The sequence below is a fragment of the Conger conger genome, chromosome 7, assembly GCF_963514075.1.
Source record: "Conger conger chromosome 7, fConCon1.1, whole genome shotgun sequence".
Lineage (NCBI taxonomy): Eukaryota > Metazoa > Chordata > Actinopteri > Anguilliformes > Congridae > Conger > Conger conger.
Window position 1 is genome coordinate 21,755,566 of NC_083766.1, and position 20,480 is coordinate 21,776,045.

The following is a 20,480-nucleotide window of genomic DNA, read 5'->3' on the forward strand; positions in this document are numbered from 1 at the left end:
CGCTGTTTACCATTCCAGTCCTCTGAGCCTCTCTGTTTCTCCAGAGCTGCCTACACAAACAGCCATGCTGTGAAATAAAATCAGACTGCGCACACAGCACTACCACACGGCCATTTTGCTTTATCAAGAGGCCTTCTTTCCCAGGCAGAGCTCAAGCCTGTTGGATTTGTGACATCAGGATAGAACACTGATACTTTGTACACTGGACTTAATTGGGATCCCGGCAACACTCTCCGAATGGTCCTTTTGTCTCGGTTGTGTTGTTTTAGAGAGGGTAACGACCTTTTTACAATGTATTGTTATTTAATTTGTTTTAGCTGTCCTTCTTCTGCTTCTTCTTCTTCTGGTTTGAAGGAGAAACTTGGAAAAGGGGGTTACATCCAGGGCCTGAGACCTAATTGTTTTCAGATGGTTCTTTTCATTTGTGTGTGTGTGTCTAAGTGTGTGTGTGTGTACGTGTGTGTGTGTCTGTGTGTGTGTGTCTGGGTGTACGTGTGTGTGTGTCTGTGTGTGTGTGTGAATGCGGGTGTGTGTGTGTGTGTGTGTCCGCTGTCTGTCACTGAGCCGAAGGAGACGATGTTCTCAGAGGAATTTTTGGAACAGGGCCATTATTTTTGTTAACCAGATGGGAACAGTTTAGAGGCCCTGTTACTGTCTAGCTGGCCCCTCCCGTATCTCTCTTAGCAACACATTGGTCATTTCCAACACTTTCTGTTCACAACAACTGGATTTAGACTTCTTATCGTCTGGCTTAAAGAGAAACATTGTTTCTGCATTGGCACTGTTAATATGAGTCAGTATGCTGGATACGTTTAGTCTGGATTCAATCAAGCCCACATTGCAAATTGTTTCAATGTGTACAGATATTATTTTCTAGATTTATTTAGGAAAATCTCTGACTCACCAAGCTGGGTTTATATGAGGAAAAGTGTGTGTGTGGAATGTTTCCATAAATGTCCTCAAGTCAACAGTCATTTCCTGTTTGTTCATTAGCTTTTTGTTTTTCTTATTCATCTTCTTCTGTTCTTATTCTCTTCTTCCTGTCTGTTTGTTTTCTGGCCTCCAGGCCTGCAAAGCCCAGGCCAATCCTCATTGGACTGTGTCTACTTCATGTAGAACCAGCAACCAATCACAACAGCTGTTCATTGTTCACAGTACCACAATGGCAGGACACTTAAGGGAAGGTGCTGGTATTACAGATGATTGTAATACCCCAGCATGCATTGTGCTGGTCTATTTTATTCTTAATTTAGTAATATTCAGAAAGGGTTATGTGGGATGATTTATTTCGTTCACCTTATAGATTTTTTAAGCAAATAATCATTGTTTTGTGTCATTATGTGTTCCGTTGTTTGTTCAAAATGAAAACTTTAAATGATAAAATGATTTAATGGAGAAGCCATAATTTACTTTCATATAAGTTAATAGCTTTATTTCATAGTCTTACAGTAAAGGCTGAACTGCAGAATAAGTTGACAGCCTTGTTATCTGGCTGTGATATATTTTCTGTTTTGTAATACTGCGGAATTACACATGTATCATTGACCAGTATATTTCACCGAAACTATACAAATCAAATACACACACATGCAGGCACACACACAAGCACACAGACCGACACACGTGCTCACAATATTCTGGGAGGTTTATAACAGAGAAGAGAGTTCTCAGGCTTGGAAACTTTCCAACACATGCTTTTTTCATTTTAGCCCCAGGTTAATCTTTGCTGTAGCGTGTGTTTTTAATGCTGTGCTAAAAAAATGAAATGGCTGTGCTTCCATTAGTACGAGCAGTCAACAAGCTTAGCAGAAACAGGTGTTTAAGCTATTAACAAGCTGATGTTCTCAATATATTGTTCAGTGTAACAACACATAACATCTTTTTATTTATTTATCTGTGTTTAAAGCTTACTCTGGGATTATAATAGTGCAAATTGCACATGAACTTAATTTGTTGTGTTGTGTGAAATGTACAATTCACTGGAAAACAGTCACTGTGAAAAACAACCCACAGGGCTAAGATGACTAAACGTGCAAGTCTTGGAATTATATGTCCAACCATGCCCTATCCCTGGGTTTCTGGCATGGAACGGACCAGGTGAAGCAGTACTCACTCCGACACCACGTGCGCAATTCTGCCAAAGGTGTTTGTGGTGCATGATCCAGCTATGCCAGCTTCAGCAGCTTGAAAGATGTTGTGCATTTTGAAGACACGTAGCAATCTGCAAACTCACCCCAGTGGTTAGGAGCAGAGGCCCTTGGGTCACATCAATTACTTCAGTCAGAGATGGAAAGTCCTGGGGTCAGAAAGCAAATGTCCTGCCATGTGTTTCTTCCACCCATGAACTTTGCCATCTGCTTTTGCTCATTAGTTAGTGAGGAATTGCACTAATTAGCAAATCCAAGTGTCTCGAACAAAAATACCACTTACCAAGTAAATACCATTTACTTTCCTAAATTTTCCACCTCTGTTTCCAATTCACTGAAGTTTCCGGTTGTTTTTTGAAATGTCCATTTTGCAAATGCTATCAAAGAGCAGCCATTTATTGCTCAATCAGCTAAACTTATTTTACTGAACTAAAAACCACAGGCATGCAGTGTACGTTCTGTAACATATAATCATGTTTTATGACTGGACGTTAATTAGGGGAAATCAGGTTGAGGGTCCTTTAGTAAATGGAGACTGCTGCTTGGCTTATTTTGTCTATTGCAGTGTATGAATGAGAAAAGAAACCCAGACCAAGTCATTGCGGACTGGGCCCAGTAGCCACGCAGAGTAACACACAACTGGTGCTAGCATTAGCCTACTTAGACTACGGCCATGTACGAAACAGCCTCCTAACTACTGTTTCCTCAAAATATGTACTGTCTACTAAATATACTGCTTACTGACTTTAAATCACAATGTGCTCCCAAATACAGAATGTGAGTGCACTGCCTGAGAAAGTTAAGTAGGCAAAATGTATGTAGTGCACTTGAAATCCCAGGATGATGGACATACAGTCAGGCTCACCAATGGTTTACATCTTGTGGTGAACCCTCTGTATTCACTCTGGTGAAGTCTTCTCTTGATTGTTGACTTTGACACACATACACCTACCTGACTGTCCATTCCAAATTTTTGAATGTCCTTTTTGAAACAAACCTGGTTCCTAAACCTCATCTACACATTGCTGTTGAGGCCTTCCACCTCACTGGCCAGCAGTGGATGAACTCCCCCTCTATAGCCAGGTTTCTCCCAGGACGTCTTCCCATTGGTTAAGTTTTTTCTCATCACTGAGGGTTTTTCTCCCTGCTTCAGAGAAACCACAGGTGCATGCTATCTGGGGGTTTAGGGCTGGTGTTTCCCTCTTTTCCCCGCTTCTGTTACTCTGTGAAGCAGAGGTAACCAATCCTGTTCCTGGAGACCCACCATCCTGTAGGTTTTCATTACCACCTCTCTCGCTGTTGAATGAGGTGTGCTTTGTCAGAGCTGAAATGAAAACCTACAGGCGGTAGATCTCCAGGAACAGGGTTTTGTGACCACTAAAGCAGCAAAGCCACCAGTCTTCCGTGAAAAGTGCTATACATTACATGTTATTTATCTGGCGCTTTTATCCAAAGTGACTTACAGTTCATTAGACAAAGCAGGGGGACAATCCCCACAGGAGCAATGTGGGCCTTGCTCAAGGACCCAACAGCTGTGCGGATCATATCGTGGCTACACCAAGGATAGAACCGCCAACCTTACGGGTGCCAGTCATGCACCATAACCACTAGGCTACAAGCTGCTCCATTCTATATATGCTATTCACATTGGACTGAATTGAACTGAATCGGCTTCAGTAACACATGGATTTATTTGAGGACAGTCAGACTCAAACCGATCTGGCTGCTGGCGTCCCGAGGCAGGAAGTTCTTCTGAAATTGAAACCGCCTGTCCCCATGGCGGGACACGGCGGCCAGGGTGTCTGTCTGCCCCTGGAGGACACGGGCCCAGCCCATCCAGTCTCCGCCTGTGCAGCTCTGGAAAAACAGGAGACGAGCTCTTTTGTGGATGACCAGCTCAAGATGGAATATCCTGCCGCTTGTGGCTTGTCTGTGACGACTGCTCTATTTGCGTGCCTGAAAAGACTCAACTTGAAATTTAACGGTTCCTCATCAAACTCTTTTCTGCATTCTGACTCAACCAACTCAGAAAGAGGATCTTGCAGGTGTTGGCTGTGCTTTTCTTATGCAGAGGACATAGTTTGGCGTCTATTACAGGGCACTGAAAAATAACCGACCACCTAGGGCAAATACTGATTTTTTCACATCTAAAAATATCCAGCAAATATGAATGCGCGTATCATCATGCAGAATACATATCTAATTTGTGCAAGTCACCCGGTTATAACCGACGTGGTGACAAAAATATGTTACTGTAGGATACATGGCATGAGTTACACTTTGCATTGTTGGAACGATAACCATTGGAGGTGTTTCAAACATAATGTAGCCATGCATTTTAACTTAGGCAGTAATAATAACATAACTTACAACACACGAGTGAGTGAGGAGAGAATGATAAAACCTTTACTAGCTGTAATTCAGAGGAATATATTCAGACACGGAACACCCGAGATGCTAAAATATGGAAAAATATTTCTTCTCAGCAACAGGAACTATTTACCCATTGCGTTTCAATGAATACATTGGTTTCTAAACTAAAAATCAACTGTCCATAACTACATTACTTTGGAAAGTTAGCCGTGGTATACACGGGATAATGCCCTATGAACGAGTCACTTATGAGGAAATAATTGCCATTCAGTGTGGCACCACCCTGTCAGGCAGTTATTTCTTAATAACTGACTCGTTCATAGGGTATTATCCCTTACTTAGATTACATGCATTTAGCAGACCCTTTCAACAAGAGCAACTTAGTTTGCTTTTTTTTTTTTAAAGCATCCTATCCGTACTGTATATAAAGCTGGATATATACTGAGGCAATGCAGGATAAGTGCCTTCCCTGTTTGAAAATAAGATGGTTCAGCTGGGTGTGAGCTGCTCAACCAGCATGGCCAAGCTGATCATAAAGCTGGTCTAGCTGGGTATGAGCTGCTTGCTTAAGCTGGCAGCCAGTCAACCAGCTACCAGCTGTTTCAAAAAATAGCTTGAGCTGGTCAAACCATGTCAAGCTAGGAGCTGGTCTGAACTGGGAAACCAGCTAATCCATGTCAAGTTGAGAGCTGGTTTGAACTGGTCAACCAGCTAAATAATGTCCAGTTGGGAGCTGGCCTAAACTGGTCAACCAGCTACCAGTTGTTTCAAAACCAAGGGCTTCTCAAGGATATATTGGCAGTGGTCCTGCTGTACCTGGGATTCAAACAGGCAACTATAGATAATAAAACCAGTTTCCTAACAATTACACTCAGTATGTACCAGTTATGTTACATGTTAAAGTATCAGTTTCATGGCTGTTCCCCAGCTTGATTTTAGCAGCTATTAACATTGACCCCACATCCTGTGCAATATGGTTTTGTTCCAGAAAACCTGTGACCTTTTGACACTTGTATTCCTGTTACTTCAGTATCATTTCCTCTCCTGGGGGAGGGTGCGCTGATTCACTCTGAATCAGAGATGTCTTAAACTGATGGTCCAAATTAAGGCAAGAGAAGGTGGATGGAGTCCTTACATTAGAGGAGGCTGCTCATCTGGTTCCTGGACTAACTTGATTAGTCTCTGCTGGTTGACCCACAGTGCTGCAGCTGTGGTTCATGCACTCCCCTGGTGCCCAAACTAGTAGCCAAGATTCTGTAATCTTTGGCCAAATGATAAATGCAAGCATTTGTGATTTTCCCGGGTTAGTTTCACTGATGGCTAAACTCACCAACCTGTTTTTGTAAAGCAGAAAAACAACCAAAAAAGACACTTGAATTTTGTGTCAAAGTTAAGGACAAAAGTTTATCAAGTCCAGACTAGGGACTATGCCCCCCTGCCTACAGGTCATACAGTGCAGCCAGCCTGCATTTAAGCAGCGTTCCTTTACTGACTCGGCCTTTCTTGAACCCTTCCAGATGTACCCCTTCTTTTTTCTTTAATCTATATATATTCTTTTACTAAGGAACAGGCGCGACACAGCGGTGGCATGGCATGGTTTATATAGCCTTGAGCAGAGAGACAGAGCTGGGCTGGCAGGGTTAATAAACTGGGCTCACATGACAGCTATAAATAGCTTGCATGAATTATGATCCTCACTTCCTTCTTTTAAACTGTTTTTGATTCCTCATGCAGCATTGGAAGTGGATTTGGTCAAACGGTTGGATTTGACCCAGTTTGGCTAAGCATTCAGAGGGAATGAACGTAATAGGACCTGCCTGGAAATTTCACCCTGGACTGACCCTTCTACACAGCAAGTGAGAGAGGCTGCAATAGAGAGCGCCATACGTTCAAAGTCCTGCCTTACGCTGAGCTCTCCAGACCCGGTAGAGCCTACAACAAAACAGTCCAGGGGGATGCCAGGCCTGTGACACACTACTTTGAGATAAACAGGGTACATTTTTTTTTCAGCGCTCACAGCAGATTCCATTTCCTTTACTCCCTTCTTCTGGATTTTTTTTTCATCCCTCCTTTCCCTTCTTTCCAGCTGTGGCTGCAGAAACTGCTCTTTAATAGCTTCCAGACCCACCATGTCCTCTCCGGCATCTCCTGCGCCATCCTGTTGCAGTGTTCTGTCTTTACTAGCTGCGATGTTCCATCTGCTCCAGACTCCTGAAACTTCTAGAAGAGACGGAACACTACTTCTAGTTGGAATGATAATCCTGTACTTGGTGTTTCATTCTATTATATAGTAGGTGTCATGTTTCATTGTTTTTAGCTGCAGAGTTCAGTTATCAAAACACTGTTTTTTCTATGAGCAGTTTTTACCCTTTTCAGAGAAGGTTTTTTTGGATTGTTTTTTTTTCTTCTTCTAAATTTCTTTGCTTTCAATCAACGATTGTTACAGTCACATTAGAATGTTTAGGTAAGAATATTCTAATCACAAATTTGTAATCTTACCATTTTTCTGGAATGCTTAGCCAACACTCTGGATGCCAAAGTAAAGTGTGGAGCAGTGTACTTTGACACCGCATGCACCTCAATATGCCTCAGCATTAGCCTGCTCTAGTTATGTTTTAAGTGTGCGCAACAGCACAGCAGTTTTCAGACCCCGCCTTTCCTGCCTCTTGGATTTTCAGTCCTTGTAATAAGATGAACCTAAAGAGCATGAAATGTTGTTTAGTCTAATTGCATTTGGCCTTTTATCTCGGTATCTGTCTTTTGGTGGTTCAGATCTCACTCTTTTTTCCAATGTTGTGCTACACCTCCAAAATGCAGTGCCAGCATTGTCCTGTGTTCAAGGAAATAGTCTTATTACTGCATGCTAATTTTACCCATGTGCCTGTGGCAGTCACAAAAAAAAAAGAAAAAACATACATATAAACATATAAAAAAATACATGAAATCATCAGCTTGTTGAGGCTCTCCGTTTTACCAGCCCTATGTCAAGCCTGATCTTCAACACCCAAAAGATCACTTCTATAGCTCCATTACCTGGGAGGCTACACTAGGTCTCACCTTTTACACAAAAATATAAATGTTACGTTTTGTCCATGATTTATGATTTGTTCCACAATATATATGTGACAAAAAACACATAATTGACATAATTGAGCATGGATCTCACAATTTAAATCAATTGGGAAAGCAAATGAGAGACAGCTGTCGAGTAATTTTACAAGCACGTCGTTGCTTGTGTTGAGACAAGCACGTGGTTACCGTGACATATGAATCCCTTTACGTAGCGATGTCAATATCATAATTTTGTTTTATTTTCCCCAAGAGAGAGTGAGAGATCCTTTATATTTCCACACATTGCATCATTTTCTGCAAACTGCATTCAGTGGTTTGGCATTGTTGCTGGCCACTGAGAGAGCATTGCATTGTGGGAGTCTGTTGATTCAGCAAGCTAAACAAGTGGTGGCTGAAGAAATAAAAAACGTCCTGCCATATGTTTTGCTTGAATAGCCCATATCTGTAAATAAATTATTTGTTCCATAGCTGTACTACAGTAAAACCAATGAAGAGCATATCAGCTTTCAGGGGCTGTGATTGGTGTCACTGAACGTCCCAGGTGAAGGGGAATCGTGGCACCATAACCAGTTTCCACCCCGCCTTACAGCTGCTAGGCTTCGGAAACCCTTTAACACTCTGTAAATCACACTGTGAGCTGGAAATAAATCCACCGCACAGCAAGATAAAATAAGAACTGGCATAGCAGGAAAAGACCCGTGGGCATTGTGGGATTCAGAATTCCTATATTCCTGTATGCAGTGTAATCAACTTCTGAAGAGAAGACTAACAATATCTTTACTATATATCAATGGCTTTACTGGGACATTTTTATTTGTTTGGAATGTCCAATGAAATTCCTGTCACAGTCACAGTCAATATGACTGTGTGCAGCCTAGATGCATTCTGTGCAGGCATGTAGCTAGCCACCTCTTCATTCTCAATCTGCATTCTACCATGACAGTCATTGTTCCAGGAGACAGCAGCAATGCCTTAGCAGCTGGTTGTAGGTATCTGATTGGCCAGAGTTTTGCATGATTAGAAGGCTGATTGGCACACAGAACAAAACCTCGCCCTCTTAGAACAAGGCTACAGCTAATTATGCACCACAGTTGGCTCTCGTATACCTCTTTGGTTCCAGACCACCAGGCACGTCATTGAATCGAGAATTTGTGCTTTAGTTGGACTTGTCACCTTGGAGCCCGCTTTTCCATGCTTGATGAAAAGCAATCCTCTGCCCCTCCCTCCCCCCTTCAAAAATAGCCCATTCAGGGGCTGAAGGGCTGCAGGGGAGGCAGATTTGTCCTGGACAAAGTTTAATAGGAACTATTGAAACTGGCTGAAATGTGCCCTGCATTTCACCAAAAAACGTAATGCAAGCCTTTTGTTGAGGGACTCGGCTCCAGATCATTTTGGACTAGTACATGCACTGTACTGCTATGTGAAAAGAAAATATTCCCTGGCATCAGCTGTTAATGTACCCTGAACTAATTCCCAGCTCATGCAAGCACTTCTTGTCATAGAGGTTTTCTAGAGGAAAAATAGGCAGCCATGTAGGTGCCAACTGACAAGGTAGATCTTTGGGCCCTGAGTGTATACCCCTACCATTTATGTCCACTGGGTGTCTTATTCATTTACTTTAGAAACACTTTTTCCATTGATACTTTTTATATTATCACTTTATGCAGTTGAAGACTTAGTGAAGCAGTGAAGATTAACCAACAACCACCTGGTGTGCAGGTCAAGTACCAGACCTGGGTTCAAATAGCATCTGTTTTGGATCCAAATACTTTTCTGATTAATGTTTTTCTATTTTTATTCTTTCTTTTTTTTCAGAATAATACCCCGGTGAATCATTACGATGAAGAAAGCCAAGAGACATGGGTTTCATTTGGTAACTTTTCTGACTGGTAAGGACATGTACAAAAAGTATACTTGTGATGAGAGTCTTCACTAGAGGTTAGAGTTTTGCTGGTGTAGGCATGGTCCAAATGCGGTTAACTGGGTGTGCCAATCTCCACTCCTGGAGGGGCACAATCCAGCAGGGTTTCTGTCCACCTCTCTTTAAACCAGGAGTGGAAGCTGGCCGGGAAAACCTGGATAAAACTATCATTCACTCTGAGGACAGTAACAGGGCTGCAATATTAATAATACAAGTAATGCTCATATTATTGATACCAGGAATTTATTTATACAGGAGGAAAGAATTCGGCCACATTTGAACATATGAAAATATTATGATGGCCATCCAGCCCATGAAGGCTTGTAATTTCACCTAGTCTGGCGCACATTCAGAACTATGTCAGACCAACCATGTTTTGAAACCTACAGTGAAAGTCAGGGATTCTGGTTGACTGCACAAACACTAGACCTGTCATTTTATTAACATCAATATCTTTCTTATTAAAATGGAAAAAATCTATAATTTATAATGTAATATAGGTATGATTCATCTTTTTGGTAGTTGTTGTGGAAATAATTGCACATAGTCATTTTATATCCTTGTTATTCACTATAGCTCTGACACTAAGGTGAACGTCATTCCCCTAGAACAGCTCCATTTAAAAGGAGAAATTCCTGTGTTAAAACTCGTAATGAAAGACGTCTCATTTTTAAAAGGATTTAGGCAAACTGCTGCCTCCGTTTGTATTTCAGCTCTTCTTTGGCGATGGCCGGAAACACAGAGCCTGGAGATCTCTCCCAGCGCCACGGAGGTGGTCCTGACCGCCAACGCCTCGGTCTCCATCACGTGCTCCGGCTGGAGTGAGGTGAACTGGAGGACGCGGCCCGAACTCGACGTGAGCGGGATCCACGTGGAAAACGGGACCACCTCCAGCGTCCTGACTCTGAAGAACGTGGCGTGGAACCACACGGGCGTGTACGTCTGCGAAGAGCCCGCGTCGGACGAGGCCGTGGAGGTGTCCATTTTTGTGCCAGGTGAGCTGGGTGTGGGCTCGTTCCCTCTGAGACCTGTTACTGTCGAGTCAGTCGCTGGCCACAGTGCGGACTCTCTCTCCAATTGGAGGAAACCTGCAAACACATGGCGTTGACTGGGCTCAGCAGTCATGGATCTAATTTCCTTTTTGGGTCTCTTGGAGGAAATTATCTAATGATTAAAAATGGATCACTGACTGCATTTGTATCAAAAAAGTATGTTTGGAAATGTGGTTTTATCAGTGGAGATTCTGACTCACTTGAAAACAATGACCTCTTAATCTATCTATCTCATATCACCTATCACAGATTTACCTCCATGGTGCAACTGATTAAGTTGGCTAATCAAGGGTTCATACACTCTCAGAATGGTGCAAAAAGTGCCAAAAAGGTACAAATGCTTGTCACTGGGGTGGTACCCTATTGGTGCATAAAATTGTACTCAATTGCCTGCCATATGTAAGTATTTTGTACCTTTTTTTGCTCAGAAAATGTGCTCATTTGTATCTAAAGGTTCATGAAATCTGACCCTCAAATCCAAATCCAGCCCTGGTCTTCTTTTCTCATGAACAATTCTACTTGAACAATTAGTGCTACTGATTGGCCAGGCTGTCTTCACACCTGACTCCCAGGTAAATGGAGGGTGGAATAGCTCTCAGCCTGAGAGGGGATGATCCCATTGTAAATATTAAGAAAAGGAGAAAAACGCAATTAAAAAAATTAAAAAATAAAAACAGAATGGAGAATTGAGACATCCAACGGTTCTGGTTCCTCAGACAAGGACGTCTGGTTCATTCAGTATGAACACAGGGTGGTGATGAAGATCGGCAATGAGGGTACCATCCCCTGCACCGTCACTGACCCCCAAATTAACGTCACTCTCCACGAGAGGTACAGCGACATCCCGCTGCAGGGGACCTACCACCCCGGGAAAGGGTTCACTGCTGCCCTGAAAGACACCACCTACATCTGCAGAGGAGTTCTGGAAGGAGAGACGCGGGAGTCCCAGGCCTTCTATGTCTACAGCCTTGTGGGTAAGCCTGTGTCCTGGCCTCACATATACAGCATCTTACTTTTATAAAATGGTAAACGGTTGCCATTTATATAGCGCCTTTATCCAAAGCGCTGTACAATTGATGCTTCTCATTCACCCATTCATACACACACTCACACCCCACGGCAATTGGCTGCCATGCAAGTCTTGCTCAGGGACACTTCGACACTGCCCGGGCAGGGGATCAAACCAGCAACCCTCCTTACTGCCAATGTCACCCCTGTCACATTTCATGTATAGTGTAATATAGTGTATTTATCTATAGATTTTTAACATACTGACTATAACAGGCCATTCTGCCCAATCATTTTCCTACCACTAGTGTACATAATGCTTAGTTTAGTGAAAAACTAGATCTAGCACCGTATAATGTCTGGTCTTGAAGACACCCAGTGTTTCTGCCTCCACAACTTGACCTGGAAAACTATTCCATACACTGACCACTCTGTGTGAAAATATACTTTTATGTCTGTTAATTTCCAAATAAATAATAACATATTGGACTGGTTTCACAGGGGGTTCAGAAAAAGTCACTGAATGTTGCAAACAGCTCATGGGTTATACATCATTGGGTTCACAAGCTATTTTCCCAATGGTAGATAATTATTTTACAGAAATAGCTTTTGAGCTGAGCTTCAACCAACCATTACATTACATTACATTACATTACAACCAAATGTTAAAGTGCCGCTTCTCAGTTCCTGTCTTGTTCTGTGGTATCTTGTTCTCTGCTATCTTTGTGTTCTCCATACCTGACTTTTTCCATGGAGTCCGATGAGCTCTGTTTGAGATCCAGCCAGAGCATAGAACACTGAATCTTCATGAACAATAAACCAACGGCAACAATCCAATGAATTTCTCGCTTGTTCATCCAGTTGAAGCAGAAACAAATGTTGACATAGAGTTAATTCTAATCACTTATTTTATCTGTGCTCATGACCTCTTGTGGTGCTGTGGCTTAGTTGGTTAAAGTGCCTGTCTAGTAAACAGGAGATCCGGATTCAAATCCCAGCAGTGCCATTTTTTCCTCCTTGAGTTTGTTGACACCATTATGGCTTTGGTAGTATCGACAAATCCAGGGTAAGAATCTGGGTGTTGCGTCTTCAATCCCTACATTGGGCATGTCATCCCTTCATCGTGGACAGCATGTAAAAAAAACTTGTCTGCCAGTGATTAAGGGATGTGTAAGCTAATCGTAAAATATGTAGCCTTGACATAGGCCTGGAGGAGCATTTTGTGACTGAAGACAATGTAAGGAGTAGCATCTACCTAAACTAAACGGTTACTGCTACAAGCAGTTAATGGCTTATATGCAAATGCTAAGTGGCTCACAAAATTCTCTCTTCCTGACATAAATAGCCCTAGAGCTGAGCAGTAAAATTTTAGTTAACATTTCATTAAACAAATAAAATGTGCTTTCAACAAGCAGAAAACACCACGCGTTTTGCCACATTGCACTGTGGCTTAGTTTGTTAAAACGCCTGCCTTATAAACAGTAGATACTCAGTTCATGCCTTGTTCTCTGCAATATATGTCTGACTGTGGTAGTATCAATGAGTCCTGTAAGCTCTGTTTGAGATCCAGTCAGAGTACAGAGCAGTGAATGTTCACGAACAGTCAACCAAAGGCAACAATCTAGTCAATTGAAGCTCGCTCACTCAGTTGAATCAATCCTGGTATTTTCCAACAGAGAAACAAATATTGACATTGAGTTTGTTCCAATTCCTTATGTTATCCTTACTCATGTCCTCCATAGCGAAAGACAAATCCATCTTCTGGCGCTGTGGCTTAGTTGGTTAAAGCGCCTGTCTATAGGATCCTGGGTTTGTATCCCAGCAGTACCTAGTTTTCAGTCTCCCTTGTGTTTGTTGACACAACTGCAACTTTGGTGGCATCGACAAATCCAGGGAAAGAATCTCTGAGTTATGGGGCTTGATCCCAACATTGGCGATAGCCTCTTCATCATGGGAAGTATGTAAGAAAACAGGCTTAATCACTTGCAAACTTTATCTGCTAGTGATTAAAGCAGCTGAATTTGAGGTTATTAAAAAACTTTACCAAATGTGCAAGCTAGTGGCTTAATATGTAGCTTTGTAGTCTAGCTTTTCTGACTGAAGACAATGTAGGGAGTACCTAGCCTGCAAGCTTGGGTTAACAGCCCTTAATCCATTGTAAATGGTTTAGGAAAAAGTTACTGACCGCTACTAGAATTTAATGGCTTATATGCAATTGCTAAATAGCTCACAAAAGGCTTTCTTCTTGTGTTGCTTTGAACACACCGACAACACCGGAAGGTTTTCCAGCTGGTGCTGTGGCTTAGTTGGTTAAAGCGCCTGTCTAGTAAACAGGAGATCCTGGGTTCAAATCCCAGCAGTGCCTTGTTTTCAGTCTCCCTTCTGTTTCCCTCACACCTGACTGTTTCTTGGTGGGATCGATTAATCCAGTGATCTTTCCATAAATACACTTTCCTCCTACACTGTAGTTCCAGAGACGGTTGACGCCTTCATCAACGCCTCAAAGACCGTACTGAAGCAAGGGGAATCCCTCACTGTCAACTGCACTGTCAAAGGGGCAGACATTGTTTTCTTCAACTGGGACTATCCGCGGAAAACGGTGAGTCTCTATTGCTGTGCTAAACACAAGCTAATAGCCACCTCTATCCAAAAAAAGCAATACGTTGAGGGAGGGTTATACCAGGAAAGTATAAAATATTACACTGTAAGAAAAACATCTCAGATGAATGTGACACATAACAGTTCAAACACAATTACTAACAATCACTCATCCTCAAACTTTGACACAGAATGCAAATGTTGATGAGGCTATATGTGTACGTGGACATGTGACGGAGAACTGGCTAACAGTGGTCTTAATTATCCATCCCAATGTTCCCCTTCCTCTGCACTGAGAAGCATCTTGAACTGCACCGTGAAGTTTTATGCACTGTGGGAAGTCAATTCAAATAGGTTTTTATGGAGGGCAAACCAGTGTCAATATGGAATGAAATTGTGATATACAATCAGTGATCACTTTATTAGGTCGACCTGTACAGCTTCTTAATGCACCAATGTAATCAGCTTATCATGTGGCAGCAACTAAATGCATAAAGGCATGCAGACATGGTCAAGAGGTTCAGCTGTTTTTCAGACCAAATGTCAGAATGGCGAAGAAATGTGATCTTAGTGACTTTGACCGTGGAATAATGCCAGACAGCTTGGTTAGAGTTCTCAGAAACTGCTGATCTCCTGGGATTTTCGTGCACAACAATTTCTAGATTTTGCAGAGAATGGTGCAAAAAACAAAAATCAGCCAGAGAACAGCAGTTCTGCAGGCAGAAACCCCTTGTTAATGAGAGATATAACCTCACATTACAACAGTGGTATGCAGAAGAGCATCTCTAAACTCACAATGTGTCAAACCCTTAATTGGATAGGCTACAGCAGCAGAGGACCAATAAGCCTAAACAATAAGTCAAGTAAATACCTAATAAAGTGCTCACTGAGGGTAGTTGTAGTAGGATGATTTCAAATGCTATTACTGCTATTTTATGCAATGCCAGATGAGATGTCCAAAGTGCTTTTTCTGACAGCAGAATCCCCTTCCCGTTGGACTGAACTGACGTGAGATGACCCTCCTTGCCCCACATTCCCTCCTTTACCTCATGGCAGGCAGGAGAGCAGATCGAGCCGCTGACAGACTTCCTTCCCGGCCGGGAGAAGAGCCTGCGGTCCTGCCTGATCATCCCCAACGTGACTCAGGGGGACTCGGGCCGCTACGTGTGCCGGGTCCAGGAGTCGCTCCAGGGCCAGTCCGCCACAGACAGCATCTCCATCACGGTCCTGAGTGAGTCACATTTAATTATTGTTTTATCCAAAGTGACGTACAGTTGATTAGCAGGAGCCAATCCCCCCCCCCCCCTCTTACCTTACCCTCCTCACACTCTCAGTAATAGTGACAGTGGAGGTACATTTTTGTTCTTCAAGGATCATATTTCCCAAATGTACCCTGAAAGTGCAATAATGTTCTCTGAAGTACAGGGTAGTGCCCCAGGGACAAGCATTTGTAGCTTTTTAGGAACTTATCCTTCCTTTATTTTTGAGAGTGCAGCCACTTCTCACACATATACCTGACAGGAAGACTCACTGTGTACACAAGCACCAGCTGCTTCTGTGCCCTGACTCGAAGTCAACATTTTTTCCAAAATGTTTTTTCTCCAATAAGACAGTTTGCTACCTGGCAAATAAGAAACCATAAGTTTATTTACAGGTTAGTCTGGATTCTATAAATATTTGTCCTTAACCTTGACTTAAATGTTTTTTAATTTTTTTCTGTACAAATATAAGATTTGCTATCATTATGAATCCCCATTGGCCGGGGCCTGTCTGTGCCGAGTTTGCATGTTCTCCCCGTGTCTGTGTGGGTTTCCTCCAGGTACTCCAGTTTCCTCCCACAGTCCAAAGACATGCAGGTTAGGCTGATTGGAGAGTCTAAATTGCCCATAGGTATGAGTGTGCGAGTGAATGGTATGTGTGCCCTGCGATGGACTGGCGACCTGTCCAGGGTGTATTCCTGCCTTTTGCCCAATGTATACTGGGATAGGCTGCAGCCCCCTGTGACCCTGTTCAAGATAAGCGGGTTAGGATAATGAATGAATGTATTAATAGTTTGTAGTATTTTTTAAAAAGTTGCAATAAATGTTTTTAGTGTAAATAAAATATATTTTTGAGTAAATGAAATAATATAAATAAATGCGACAAACATTTCCAATTACAATGACAAAAGTTTGTGGTACTTTATGGACTCCTGGACCAAATGATCACAGAATTAAACACCAGCTTGTTCCTCTCAGATGGAATTATGGAGTTAAACTTGCCCCTGTGTGAATGCCCTGAGATTATTCCAGATATAACCTGCATCTCTAAGCTAAACTTCACAGACTCAAAGCGCATGGAAAAACATCTCTTCTGTACAACTGCAAGTCTTCAGTTCATCCTGAACCTGACGGTCGGGAATGTAAACACGAGTCCAGCTCAGACTTGGCAGTTGTAGTGAATGGAGACATTATTAATGTTATTTATCCACACTCCATAGTTATTTAAGCTGCAACATGTCCCAGTGAGAAATGTGACCTCCGCCAGAAGCTTGAGATACATGTTCCAGAAATGAATTTAAGACTCGTGGCAACCCCATGAAAAAATGAATATAAAATGCTAAGGCTGACATGGCCAAAATGCCCAAGACACGCTGCAATGATATCCTGGAATTCTATTACAGAGCATATGACGTCATAGGTGACATAGCCCTTGGATGCTTCACAAGTAACAACACTATAGCGAAGGAAAAATAAATTAAATGCCTTAACGTGTGTGCATGTGTAAATGCGTGTGTCTGTCTGTGTATGTGTATGACCTAATGCACTCCCCTTCCCACCCCAACTGATGCCCACATGGCTGCAGGAAGGAAGTCCCCTTTCTTCAGTTTTCACCTCTGCACTTTCGAGAGTCTGCGCACACCACAAGTAGAGAACGCTAACGTGCTAACGATCAAATCCACAAAACGGTCGGCAGGTTCACGTGCCCCCACTGAACTGAACTCTCTCCCCGCAGACCGAGGCTTCGTGGAGGCCAGCTCCACCTTTGAGGGGAACGTATCTGTGCAGCTCCACGAAAGCATAGAGATCAGGGTGGAGATACAGGCCTACCCCAAGCCTCAGGTCCTCTGGATGAAGGACAATGCCACCCTGGAGACGCTCGACGGGGACTTGGTGTCTGTCGAAACCAAATATGTGCAGGACTCCAGGTATCACGGCTGGCTCTCAGCATAGGTCGCCTACACTCTGATTTCACTGAAGAACCCTGTCTAGTTTGGTCAAAGCTATGATAGATGGTTTTATAAAGAACTACAAAGGGTTCCTCTATGGAGACAAGCCAAATAACCCTTTATTTCTGAGAGTGTAGGGTACCACCTGAAGGAAACAATGAAGGCTAAAGTATAAATCCACACATTGCATCCATGTCAGATCTCAGAGGTATTCAGCAAACCTTCATGGGTATGGGTGAAGTAGAATTATGAAATGGTGTTCCAGAAATTCTCGTGAAAATTACATGTTGAAGGGATAATCTTAGTGCCAAGGGTCTTGTGTGTATATTATATTTTGGGGTAAAATTTTTAGAAGAAGGTATGCCCTAATACCATGCCCTTCCTCCTGGTCATCAGCTACCTCAGCACTTTGACCCTGATCAGAGTCAAGCGGCAACAGAGAGGTCTCTACACCATTCAAATCTCCAATGACGATTATGCCAAGGAACTCATGTTTGATATAGAGGTCAAAGGTCAGATAAATGTTTACTCCTGTTTCTATTCAAACTGTATTATGAAATAAAAACATATACTGGAGAAATAATAATAATAATAATAATAATAATAATAATAATAATAATAACAACAATAATAAACTGGATTAGAAAGGGTATTAGATACAAAGGGATTGGAATGACAGAAACTGCAATGATATGTGAGGAGGAGTGATTTACCTTGAGATATTGTCATAACTTTGTTTGTTATTGCAATTATACAACAGTTTTACAAATACTTTTATAGATAAAATAAAAACTTAAAGAATGATACAGTAACTCAAACTTATGCTGAACAGAACAGAGCCCTTCTGAAGCATTGATTGGTTACGTATCTCTGATTCAATGAATCAACCGAATGTAAATGTAATGGTTTTTGCAAACAAGCTTTTTGCAGACATGACATAATTTCATGAAGACAGCCGTGAGAATAACTGTTCTTGTGAGCCAGGTGTTGCGTGAACAGTCACACCGCAGCTGTTAAACAGTCACACACTTCTGCGCCCCTCACTGAGGTCTCCTCTCCACAGTGCCCCCTGTGATCCTCGAGGTGTCCGACCAGCAGCTGTCGGGGAAGAGACTCGCCGTGACGTGCGTCTCGGAGGGGGTCCCTGCCCCAGAGATACTGTGGTACAGCTGTGACAACACGCAAAAGTGAGAGAGAGAGAGAGAGAGAGAGAGCGAGAGAGAGAGAGAGAGAGATGTATGTATGGTTTGGCACCCTCAGTAGAGGACAGTGTTGCCACAAACATTCCAGAACCTCAACCTCCGCAGGCCCTCTCATGTGATCACATAGACAGAGTTACTGTAAAGCACTGCAAGCTTAATAACTCAATGTGGACACATTAAAAAATCAAATCAAATCAAATTTCCTTTTTATTGTAATGGTTTTTTAATATTAAAACCATGACATGAGAGAAAAAAGTGTTGATATTTTGGAATGCTAGCCATTGTGAAACCCTAGTAGGAGGTACTCAACTCATCATCTACTGATAGTGTTTTTATTTAGTTTTTTCTTTCTTTCTCTTTCTTTCTTTCTGTCTTTGTTCATTCTGTCTTTCAAATAGATGCAACAATAAAAGTGTGATCTGGCTCCCCCTGGTGGCCACCCCTGAGAACGTCAGCATTCTGACGAACGTGAGCTACAGAGAGTCTCTCGATGTCCACCGAGTGCAGAGCGTGCTCACATTCCAGAGGCTGCAGGGGACTGTCACCGTGCGCTGCGAGGCCCGAAATGAGAGAGGACGCCGGGCTAGGGACATCAGACTGGTCTCAAACAGTACGTACTCAAAGAGGACACATTCAGGAACATTACCCCTTGTGTTGTGTGAAAAATGATCTTTTTCAACTTGGAATTTGATGACAAAGTTTGTGATAAGTGACAGGTTGTTTTTTAATGCAAAATAAATTTAAACTGCTTTTTTTGGGGGGTTTATTTAAGACATTTTTTACTCTTAGGACAAGGGGTGGATACAGAATGTTAAGACTACACAAGGGTTAAAGACTTGACTAGGCAACCAAAAAAACGAGATTCTTATTGGCCGCAAACTGCACTCAAAGAGGATAAATTTTGTACTCATACAGCAGGAATCACAGGCTAAAATACATCTTTCCGGCTATACCAATGACCAGGGACATGGCTTGAGGTTAATAACCAACACATTGTGACCACACCCACAGCGTGCAGTACAACCTTTTTCCACTCAAGTGTTGTAGGGGAAAATTCACAGAACAAAAGATCTCCCTCCTAAAAGCATGATAAACAATCACAAGTCAAAATCAGACTCAACCTTGATGAGCAGGCTGGTTCCTCCAAAACTCTCGACTATGTATGCTAAAAGTGAATTACACAGTGACCCATATGTAACCGGCTGGCGGGGGGAGGCGTCTCAAACTGTGTAGTCAAGGACACGGGCAGAGCAAGATATGACTGTACAGCTGATTTCTCTGGGACTCTCGATGTTTTATGCCAGAAGTGTATCTATATGCAAGTGACTTATAATCACTATATCCCATGTACGCTGCTTGTTATCAAATCAAATGAACCTAGAACATTAATTATAGCTGAGCTTATGAAAACGCAAGAAACCACAGTGAAAACTGTTGAAATGAGAGCAAAGCATGCAAAGAATGCAACGTACAGTTACTCACTTAGAAGATAATATTAATCAAATGTTTAGTATGTCTGTATATTTTCAATGATTACTGCTGCTTAGTTTGTCTTATAAAAGCGAAAGATACAGAGTGACGTGTATGGATGACGTGTGTGTTAGAGGGGGGGCATCCAGAACTTTATGAGGTCTGGTAGAGCAGGTGCGGGGTGAAGTGAGGACGGGGGGAGTCCTGAACTTCGTACAGAGCTGGCAGAGCATAAGGACCTTAGGCAATTTGCCACAATGACATTGTGGGAGGAGCTTTGGGAGGAGTATCTGTGTATAAAATGGGTGTAAAAATGACAGTCGGTGTTCAGTTCTGGAGAACTGATCCAGCTTTATGCGCTGCTGCTAATAAAGTCTGAAGAACTTGCTGCCGTGGTGTCATCTTTTCCCCCGTGAAGATGTTTTTCGA

At 42.4% G+C, this 20,480-nt stretch overlaps 1 protein-coding gene and 1 non-coding gene across 6 annotated transcripts in view; both read left to right on the forward strand.

The window, feature by feature from the left end:
* Positions 1-20,480, forward strand: part of LOC133132943 (platelet-derived growth factor receptor beta-like) — a 42,138-nt gene that overhangs the window by 2,913 nt on the left and 18,745 nt on the right. For 2 of the 5 annotated variants that reach the window (XM_061248782.1, XM_061248787.1), the window contains exons 2-10: positions 9,408-9,481; positions 10,227-10,508; positions 11,282-11,539; positions 14,042-14,172; positions 15,228-15,402; positions 17,166-17,358; positions 17,776-17,891; positions 18,443-18,566; positions 18,980-19,191. In XM_061248782.1, coding sequence (XP_061104766.1) covers positions 9,433-9,481; positions 10,227-10,508; positions 11,282-11,539; positions 14,042-14,172; positions 15,228-15,402; positions 17,166-17,358; positions 17,776-17,891; positions 18,443-18,566; positions 18,980-19,191 — 1,540 coding nt within the window. In that variant the 5' untranslated portion in view covers positions 9,408-9,432. Of the gene's footprint in view, positions 1-6,224; positions 6,811-6,843; positions 6,985-9,407; positions 9,482-10,226; positions 10,509-11,281; positions 11,540-14,041; positions 14,173-15,227; positions 15,403-17,165; positions 17,359-17,775; positions 17,892-18,442; positions 18,567-18,979; positions 19,192-20,480 lie in introns of those variants that run through there. The other 3 variants (XM_061248783.1, XM_061248786.1, XM_061248784.1) reach the window with 3 other exon arrangements.
* On the forward strand, positions 13,865-13,938 carry trnat-agu (transfer RNA threonine (anticodon AGU)). The gene has a single exon. It is a non-coding gene; the product is annotated as a tRNA-Thr (tRNA).